Consider the following 9,723-nt stretch of genomic DNA (forward strand, 5'->3'; position numbering starts at 1 on the left):
TCTTTAATGAACTATATAAAAGTTATATAATTATAAACATGAATTATAGAAATTAAGAGAAGTATGAAAAAATATAGTCAAAAAAATCTTTGTTTAAATAAAATACTGAATTTTTATAATGGTTTTATAAACTAAATCCTGTTTATCATAAAAAATACAATGAAATAATATACATAACGTTAATATTGTGATGTCTAATAAGGCTGCAGAAAGATTATTACTAGTATGTGCAATACAACAATCTTATTAATAGTTGCAAACCAATTTAGATATAAAAGGCATTGTGTTGCACAGGTGTTGATTAAATTAGTCAATCGGATGAACATGACTGTATCACTTTTAAATACTTAATTCACATACAAAACAAGAGAGAAATTCATTTTTCCGACAAAAAAGAGAAAAGCATTTTCGTTAAGGCATATACAAGGGCAGCTAATTTCATCCAAACAGGAAGTGGAACTGATGTGAAAAAGGACCCTAATATTAAATTAGATAGCTGCCGAATATACTGGCGACTTAATTGAATTTAGTTGATTCATTCGCACAATGAATAGTGTCCATTTACTAGTAGTAGACTAAGTGATTTATACCCGTATTCGGTTTGGGTCGCTTGTCAGTTTCAGTCTGGCTGAACTGGCTCGAGATGGCAGACGAGGCTCTCTTTCAGTTTCTGCACAGTGAAATTATTCAATATGTCAACACTGCAGAAACTGGGGAATCGGTAAGAGCCCTGAAAACACTGTCACAGAATAGCGTAATAGAACTGAGTAAGCACAGCACACTAATAAAACGAATTGTGAGAAAATTGAATGCTGAATTAATGTTCTGCTGTGCTCAGGAGAATGGACGATGTGTTTCTAAACTTGAGAACATGGGCTTTCGTGTGGGACAAGGACTTATCGAGAGGTATCATGGCAGATCTTTTAATCCATGAATCCAAATGTTATTCTTCTGATGACATCCCATGATCGATGTTATTTATCTGATGAGTTTTATTTGTAGTACTGCAGGTTGTCAGTGGACCCAATTGTCTTTAAGTTAATTTTGCTGAAAATTTAATAGACTATTTAATTAGTATTTCAAATAAATAGCCATATTTTCTTGAGAAGATGCATCTCAGACACATTTTTATTCACAGGTTTACCAAAGACACGCCACGTTTTAAAGATGAGCTCGATGTTATGAAGTTTATCTGCAAAGATTTCTGGACCAGTGTTTTTAAGAAGCAAATTGACAACCTGAGAACAAACCACCAGGTGTGTACATTATAAAGCTAATTCATGTAATCTCAATTTATCTCAGTGCTTAGCGTATGTCTTCATTGACTAGAGGTGCATAATTAAGAAAATCATCACATGTTGAATTTGTTTGAAGGGTATTTATGTGCTACAAGATAACAAGTTTCGTCTGCTGACCCAACTGTCTGCTGGAAAACAGTATCTGGAACATGCGCCGAAGGTAAGCAGCATAAATAACTTCAATAAGCTTTAATGGTGAATTAAATAAAAACAAACATAACCTGACTTGATCTTTATCTGAACCTACAGAATCAATATCTTCAACCATAATGAGATATGTAGTATTTAAAATTGTTTTGTAATAATACTGTATCTACAGACATAGAAGAAGGAATGTGTAATATTTAATAAAATATCAAATAATGTAATTAAAGGGATAGTTCACCCAAAAAAGACCCTCATGTTGTTGCAAACTTGTAAGACTTTTGTCCATCTTCAGAACACAAGTGAGTATATTTTTAATTAAATCTTAAAGATCTCTGTCCCTCTATGGACAGTCTATACAACTACCAATTTTTGACTTCAAATAAGTTCATAAAGAGATTGTAAAACTCATTTTTCTTTCTCATTTTTTAATTCCTATAGTTCTTAGCCTTCACCTGTGGACTGGTCCGAGGAGCTCTTTCAAATCTTGGTGTGAAAAGTATAGTCACAGCGGAAGTATCAGTCATGCCTGCTTGTAAGGAGCTAATTTTATGCAAAAATATAGTCTTAGTGAAAAACATTAATACATTAATGAAGTTAGTTCTCTGAGTCTGAGTTCATCGAGTTCTAATTAAATGTAAAATGTAACTAATTGTTTCTTTCTGGTCTTCTGCCATCCCTCCTCTTCTGCACCTTCTTTGTTCTTAGGCAAATTCCAGGTGATGATCCAGAAGATGTAATTCACTACACAGAAGCGTATTGCTTATAACATGTGCATCTCAATTTTATTGCCTTGTCATTTTTATATTCCCTTGCCCATTTTATTGTCACTGATATTTATTTTATTTGCAATATCTTGCAAACTACTGGCATTTAAAGTGATTTGACATACAAAGGTCAAGCCTTATTGTACTGTATTGTGCTAGTATTTTGACATGCATTATTCTTTGTCCACATTCACTGTTTTGGTTATTAATTTGCACTGATAACATTAAAGCTGGAATCCTAGTTTGAGTCTGTGCTTCATTTTCACTGAATTTAACTGAAAAAAGAATAGCCTATTGAGAATTAAGATAATTGTATGAAAATATAACTTTTTACTAACAACTGATCACAAAAGATAGTTTTGTAGAACAGAAGACCGTAAAAGAAGGTAATCTGTGAATAAAATAATTATTAATTTATTTAAGCTTGGTTGTGGTGAACAATTAAATTATTTTTTTTCCCTATAAGACTGTGTTTTATTAACGTCTACACCTACCCCAACTCTAAACGTACCTTACAATAATGAAAAATAATTGTTGTACAGAGTGACAAAAAATTACGGCGCATTCACAGTAGCCCTTCTAGACTCTGCCTCCTGGCTTTCAGCTAGTCACGTGGTTATCGCGTTCGACGTCACAAACGCGGAGCTAATAGAAAACGAGACGCACCGCGTTTAAGCAATCTGATTGGCTGATTCATAAACGCAGTTTTAACGGCACCAACATTCAAACTAGCATTCTCGTCTGTTCGTTTGTGGAGGAGGATACGTGTGTCTGTTGATTCAAAAATTTACTATATTTTTTTCAGCTTGTGATAGTAGGCATCGGTTTAAAACGTAGGTATATTTTCTTTCCCATTTGTAGACATTATCATATTTGATTTTGACTCAACTGCTGCGTTTAAATTACGCTTTAATTGGTGCGGTTGTATTTGACCGTAATCGCTGCAAAACAAGTTTTTAATGTTCGATGTAATAGAACGACGGATTTCAGAGTATATTTTCTCAATTGATTGGTTATGTAACTTATGTAAACATTATTTGGGCATCGTTTGTTTACATTTAGACTTTTTTTTTCGTGATTATGTGTAATGAGAGATGTATGCGGATATTTCATATCAACCGATTCTGAAATGATCGTGTAAAGTGTCGATCTGCCATTTAAGATGCATTAGAATATTAATAATATGTAACTTGCGTAGATTACATTGATTTTTCTTTTATTCCATAACTGCTGGATGAATTTAGCGCTGCTATTGCACTCTGGGCCTTGAGTCTGAGATTAGCCATCAACTGCCATTTTGCGCCGCTCTGCGTAGGAAATGTAGATCTAACGTACTTTTATATATTTTTAATTATTATTATTTGTGCATCTTTGCTACAGATTGCGTTTTAACTGTATGAATCCTTTTTCTTTTTGGTTTTGCAGAAGATTCTGGTGTGAATATGGACGAGGGCTCTGCTGATGCATACACATGGGATGCTCCTTCTCATGTTATAGAGTCTATAGATGATTTTGCCCTGGACCCTCAGGATAATGCTGACCAGTGGTTTGGTATGACTTCGGTCTTTGTCTGTGTGTGTGTGTGTATGTATATTAATAATATATACATGCATAAATGTTAGGTAAAAAATGTTAGCCTTTATGCACTGTAAGTCACTTTGGAGAAAAGCGTCTGCTAAATGCATAAAATGTTAATAAATGTTCAAGTGCACAACTAATAATAAAAATTAAACGCATACATGTTCAAATGCACAACTATCTTTGTTCTGTTTTGCTATTAGAGTTGAAGGCAACTCCTAAAGGGGGCACTGTGGAACAGCTCACCACCCCTTTACAGACGAAGCTTTTTGATGAAACCCACAATACCAACAGACCCAAAGCTCTAGTGTCTCCCATGGTCAAAAAAGAGGAGACCATAAGCTCAGGTTGGGAGAAAAACTTCAATAAAATAAAAAGATGTTTTATTATTCTTGTGGAATCTTAATATTTGCTCTGCTTCAGATGTCAAAGTAAGCACCTCTGTGGAGGTCCCATCTAACATAGTCACATCATGGGGAAATGGCAGAACTACTTCAGCTCCTGGTCAGGGCCAGAAATCTGTTCCTGTTCAACCACGGAGGTAAATGAGACATTATCTGTAATTTATATACATCCTGGACCATTTTTTCACTCTCTTCTAGTCAAGTCCCCTTTATTTATATGGTGCTTTTAACAATACAGATTGTCAAAGCAGCTTTACAATATCAAATAGGAAAATAGTGTCAATAATGCAAAAGGGCATTGGTAAACAAAAAAATACAAGATTTTCAGTTAAAGGCAGTTCATCATTGAATTCAGTTATGTCTTCGTCCAGTTCAGTTTGAATAGCATCTCCGCAATCAAGTTGATGATATCGCTGGAAATTAAACAATTCTAACATCGGTTGACTCCTGTTTCTTCTTGTAGAGTGTCCAAACGGCCTGTACCTAGAAATGAAAAACCTGCAGCTCCTACAACACCTCCTCTGGTCAAGAAAAGAAGGTATGTTTTTCAAAGTTTAGAGTTTTATAGTCTATTAGAGTGTGCTCAATTAGTCGCTTTGTCTCGCTGCATAGAGTTGTACCGGCTGCCACAGCATGGGGAGTTTTTGATCAGCGGCAAAGGTAAAATTAACTGTGTGCTAAGCTGAAAAGGGCACCTAGTGTGCATTTAGTAGACTTCACTGGTGAAAATGCTGGTAATGTGGGGTGTTACCTGGAAGTAATAATTCAATGATTTTTTTTTTCTTTTTTTCTAATTATATGCTTTTGGTTTATCTCCTCACAGAAGCTCAACATCCCGACCTGTGCGACGCAGTGGTGCAGGTGTTAGACGCAGCGGCACTAGTGTGAGACGCAGCGGTGCTGGCGTGAGGAACAGTGTCCGACTGAGAAACAAACCAGCCATTGCCTCAAAGACCTCAGATACTGTCTCCACCTCCAACACTACACAGTGAGAGATAATCCTGTTAGCAAGTCAAACTACACTATCAAAAGTTTGATATTTTTATAGCATGTTTTAGTGCTGGGCGGTATACCGGTTCATACCGAAAACCGGTGTATATTTTCGTTATGATATTAATTTTTAATATACTGCCATACCAATGTATTTAATTACTCAACGTTCGGAATTAATGTAATGCTGCGCGACACTGTTTCAGACGGACCCTTTGCAATGTTGCACTTCTAAACAGCGACTGTGAGGGTAAACACAGCAGTGCTCTGGTGTTACGTTACAGGGAAGATGGATGCTGCAGAACTAGTAGAACATGATACAGAAGAACCTGTGCTAAAAAGAGGAGCAGGAACCATTTAACACAAGCAATTTGCTCCAGCACCTTAGCCGCAAGCACGTCTTGGAATATCTACCAGCAGAAAATGCATTGAACACCTGATTATGCATTGGGGGAAAAAAGTAATAAACCGGAAAACCAGCATCATTTTGAAAAAAAAACCATGATATACATTTTTGGTCAAACCGCCCAGCACTAGTATGTTTTCCAACTTTAAGGATCATGTGACACTGAAGACTAGTAATGATGCTAAAAATTCAACTCTGCCATCACATATATACATTTATTTTTTTACTTGTAGTATAATTTGATTAGTATTACTTTTTTACTGAATCAAATAACTGAAACTGAGGTAAGATTTTACACACAAAAAAACAAACATGAAAACATACCCAACCTCAGACTTTAGGTAGTGGTTGGTATTTGTAAAGAACAGGAGCTTCCACTTGTCTTTTCAGTTGATTTAACATCAATGTATATTTTATCATTTACTTATCAGAAAGTTTTCATTTAAAAAAAAAAAAAAGTAAAATATATGCGCTTTCTTTGAATTTCAGACAGAAAAGCACAGAACAGCAAGAGATGGAGCGCATCGAAGTTTTACAAAAAGAGGTGGCCGAACAGCGCCGTAAGAACGAGGCAAGCTACAGGGCTGCACTGGCAGGCAGTGAGTCACTAACAAATCTATTCTGTTCTTAATGATGAGAGCAGTGCTGCATTTGTTTTTTATTTTAAATCGATTTTGCATTAATTGGCTGTTCTGGTTGTTTTGAAGGTCAGCTTCCTAAAAAGCATGTGCTGTCCACCACCATTCCCAAAGAATTCAACTTCCGCTCTGATAGCAGGCTGAAGAACCACTCAGATGGAGGCTCTGCAGTCGGCAGCTCCTATAAGGAGGTGGATTTCACCTCTCAGCTCCGCAAGCACCCATCTTCCCCTGTGAGTACAGTAACTAGGATGAATAGTTGGATTCTTTTTGAAGCTGCTTGATGACTTCAGGTGATTTTAATTGTTGTCATTCTGTAGATGAAGGCTCCAAAGGGAACAACCATTCCTAAACCCTTCAACCTCTCCAGAGGAAAGAGGAAGCTTGATGAGGCAGGAGCCTACGTGCCAATGGCCCAGCAGATTGAACAGTTTCAGAAACGCACTCCCACACGCTATCACCTGCGTAGTCTGTCGAGCCAGGAAAGAGGTGTGTCTCCTGTCAGACCCTGTTTCTGCTAGCTTTAAATATTATTAGCATTGCATTCTTGTGTGATGCTGTTAAAGCAGAACCGTATGACTTTTCTTCAGTGGGATAAATGCATGATTATTTCCTCTGAAATATGATCTGTAATCTACACTTCAGATGATTGACTAATTTTACCTGTATTTTATTATTTGCAGGACCTTCACCAGTGAAAGCTGAGAAGCCAAAAATCACACACCCCAAAACGCCACAGCTACTGACTCGCCAGAGACATCGTCCCACAATGGTGAAAAGCACTGCGGAAATTGAGGCAGAAGAAACAGAAAAAATGCAACAGTAAGTTTTCCAGAAACTTTTGTTTTAATGCTTAATTTTAATTAAGCATTAAACTTTAAACAAGAATATCTCTTCAAACTTTCCTTCTGTCATCTCAGGTTTAAGTTCAAAGCTTTAGAACTCAACAGAAAGATTCTAGAAGGTGCTTTGGTTCCTAAAAAGCCAGCAAGTAAAGAAGTTACCAAGCCTGAGGGCTTCCAGCTGGAGATTGAGAAGCGACTTCAGGAGAGGCAGGCCAGTAAGAAGCCTGAGGAAGAAGAGGACCACACGTTCCATCCCAGACCTCTACCAACTCGAATTCTGGAGGAAGTTGTGGTTCGTAACGTTTCTCTCAACCCTATTTTTAGGTTTGTTTTTACAGAGATTATGATGTCCTTTTTATAATTCCATTGTTGCTGATCGCCCCCTCAATAAAGGGTGTCCCAGAGAAGAAAGTTCTAAATCCAACTGTTCCAGAATCACCTGCATTTGCTCTTAAAAACCGTGTGAGAATGGAAAAGAAAAAAGAAGAGGTACATTTTAATCTTATGCTTTATATCAATCCATGAAACTGATATTTGTTGACTCTTACGTAACTCCTTTGCCTGTTCAGGAGAAGCCTCCTGCTCCAATTAAGGCACATGCTGTGCCCCACTTCCTGCCATTCCAACCCAAACTACCAGTGAAGAGCCAGGTAGAAATGTGCCCTTTCTCATTTGAGGAACGCGAGCGTGACCGAAGGGTAATGAAGGAGAAGAAACTGGAGGAAATGAGAAATGAAGAGGTATTTTCTTTTATGGAGTAGCTAAAAGTCTTATTGTTGTTCATTTCATAACTGTCTAAATTGGACTGCCTCATCAAATCTCACAGGTACCTAAGTTTAAGGCCCAACCCCTTCCTGACTTCCATGAAGTGCACCTCCCTGAGAAAAAGGTAGTAGAGCCCACCAAACCTGCTCCTTTCAAGCTGATGGTTGACGAACGAGGAGCTGCAAAGGGTGAACGCTGGGAGCAGATGGTAAGATCTTAACTGGTGCTCCGTAATGCTCACATCGTTTTAGATGCGAATAAAATGCATCCAAAATGATGTGACCATTTTTTCTCTTAATTTTAAATATAGATTTATTCACACTGGTCCTTGAAAACCTCTATGTGAACGCACTTGAAAAGTGAAGGGGTTTACGTTTTAAGTTTGGGGGAACACATCCCCTGCTACAGTGAGCTACTGCAAAGGGATGAAAGAGCCACAGGTTGCAGACCCCTGTTGACCCACATGACCAGTGGTTGACTTAGCAATTGTGTTTGCATGCTTCCAACTAGTTAGCCAGTGGGAAATCACTTGTCTCTGCTTTTGTGACATGTGTATACGATCGGTCTTAACTGGTTCCTTCCTTTTTGAAAATGTTTCTCCAGATGAAAGAGGAGTTGAAACGACAGGCTGAAGCTGCATGTTTTAAGGCACAACCAAACAATGTAACGCACAAAGAACCATTTGTACCGAAAAAGGAGAATCACTCCATCTTGGGTATGTGGCAGGTGGTTTTTGTGATCTTTCCATGTAGTGTTGCACACCCCATGTTGTGCTGTCTCCAGTCTGATCTTTTTTTGGGCTTGCTGGCTTTGTGTGAATTTTGTTGAAGTGCACAGTTAATTTCAAAACCAACTCTTGCTTCCTTCCAACTTTCACCTCTACCTGACCACTTCATCTGGTCCTCTTTGTTCACCTTTGGCATTTTCTCAAGCCAATACTACTAATTCTGCAGTTCCAGAGGCATTCCAGTTGGCCACAGATCGGAGAGCCAAGGAACGTATGGAGTTCGAAAAGGAGTTGAGCGAGAAGGAGGCACTAAGGTCTCGCATGGAAGAGGAGTGGACAAGAGAACGAGAACAGCAGGAAAAGGAGGAGATTGCAAGGCTGCGACAGGAACAGGTGAGAGATTTCCGAATGTTGCTTGTCCTCCCAGGCCTGGAAAGTTATGAGATAGGATCAAGTAATCAAAAATATTTATCTGCGCTTAAAAAGAACAATGTATTTTTTCTTCATCACTTCAATGTGAAATTTTTTTGGTCCACTTAAATTGTACATTTAATTCCATATCTTTTTTTGAAAGGTGCGCAAGGCCCAGCCAGTCAGACGTTACAAGCCAGTGGAGTTGAAGAAAAGTGACGTGTCTCTCACTGTGCCCCAGTCTCCAAACTTTTCAGATCGTTTCCGCTTGTAAATGTGTAATGCACCGTTAAATTGACGTAATTGTACATAGTTATCTTAACATGTTTTGCTATATTGTCTTTTATATCTCTTTATGATGTCTGAACTATTACAGTAGTTTTTATCTGTCTGTGGCTGATGCATTAAGCCTCTGTGGTCAAGTAAAACAATTTTAGTTGGGTGTGGTGACTGCCCCAGCTAAATTTCTCTTTTTTTTTTTTTTTTTTTTTTTTTTTTTTTTTTTCTTTTTTTTTAATTCCTGTATGTGAAGACTAATTTTTTCTGTTCTCTTTTGACTGTATTCCATTTCTTGCAATAAAGAAACTTTTAGTATAAACTGTTTGTTTACTGCTTGTAGTGGCTGAACTGAAATTAGACCATTCATACTCCTCATAAAACTATTTCTTTCTTTGGTTGAGTGTCATCCATAGGCACGCCAGTCTTGATCTAGCACTTTCTAATTATTTGTCACTTTTTTTTTTTTTTGTT

General features: G+C 37.5%; 2 protein-coding genes across 4 annotated transcripts; both read left to right on the forward strand.

Annotated features, from left to right (window-relative positions):
- The first annotated feature begins 441 nt into the window (after positions 1–441).
- Positions 442–2,450, forward strand: LOC132118357 (trafficking protein particle complex subunit 6b). The gene is made up of 6 exons (XM_059528156.1): positions 442–721; positions 839–906; positions 1,139–1,256; positions 1,375–1,458; positions 1,884–1,977; positions 2,151–2,450. Exons 1-6 carry the CDS (start codon positions 644–646, stop codon positions 2,180–2,182), a joined length of 474 nt encoding a protein of 157 aa, XP_059384139.1. The 5' UTR covers positions 442–643; the 3' UTR covers positions 2,183–2,450.
- A 433-nt stretch (positions 2,451–2,883) lies between these two features.
- Positions 2,884–9,459, forward strand: LOC132118358 (targeting protein for Xklp2-B-like). Of its 3 annotated transcripts, none has more exons than XM_059528157.1 (18): positions 2,884–3,042; positions 3,635–3,760; positions 3,991–4,134; positions 4,211–4,328; positions 4,655–4,729; positions 4,804–4,851; positions 5,015–5,179; positions 6,077–6,186; positions 6,295–6,458; positions 6,546–6,714; positions 6,909–7,047; positions 7,146–7,362; positions 7,464–7,559; positions 7,640–7,810; positions 7,897–8,043; positions 8,439–8,550; positions 8,768–8,955; positions 9,137–9,459. In XM_059528157.1, exons 2-18 carry the CDS (start codon positions 3,652–3,654, stop codon positions 9,245–9,247), a joined length of 2,283 nt encoding a protein of 760 aa, XP_059384140.1. In that variant the 5' UTR covers positions 2,884–3,042; positions 3,635–3,651; the 3' UTR covers positions 9,248–9,459. The 3 variants fall into 3 exon arrangements, with proteins under 3 accessions (XP_059384140.1, XP_059384141.1, XP_059384142.1); XM_059528158.1 differs by having other exon boundaries at positions 8,789–8,955; XM_059528159.1 differs by lacking the exon at positions 4,804–4,851.
- Positions 9,460–9,723: the final 264 nt, after the last annotated feature.

The sequence above is a fragment of the Carassius carassius genome, chromosome 37 (genome assembly GCF_963082965.1).
Source record: "Carassius carassius chromosome 37, fCarCar2.1, whole genome shotgun sequence".
Classification (NCBI taxonomy): domain Eukaryota; kingdom Metazoa; phylum Chordata; class Actinopteri; order Cypriniformes; family Cyprinidae; genus Carassius; species Carassius carassius.

Coding starts and splice junctions, on each gene's coding strand:
- LOC132118358 (XM_059528157.1), top strand. CDS start 3,652: ATGGACGAGGGCTCTGCTGATGCATACACATGGGATGCTCCTTCTCAT. Junction 4,329..4,654: donor GTTCCTGTTCAACCACGGAG/GTAAATGAGACA, acceptor TTCTTCTTGTAG/AGTGTCCAAACGGCCTGTAC. Junction 7,811..7,896: donor AGGAAATGAGAAATGAAGAG/GTATTTTCTTTT, acceptor CAAATCTCACAG/GTACCTAAGTTTAAGGCCCA.
- LOC132118357 (XM_059528156.1), top strand. CDS start 644: ATGGCAGACGAGGCTCTCTTTCAGTTTCTGCACAGTGAAATTATTCAA. Junction 722..838: donor CTGCAGAAACTGGGGAATCG/GTAAGAGCCCTG, acceptor TGCTGTGCTCAG/GAGAATGGACGATGTGTTTC. Junction 1,257..1,374: donor ACCTGAGAACAAACCACCAG/GTGTGTACATTA, acceptor ATTTGTTTGAAG/GGTATTTATGTGCTACAAGA.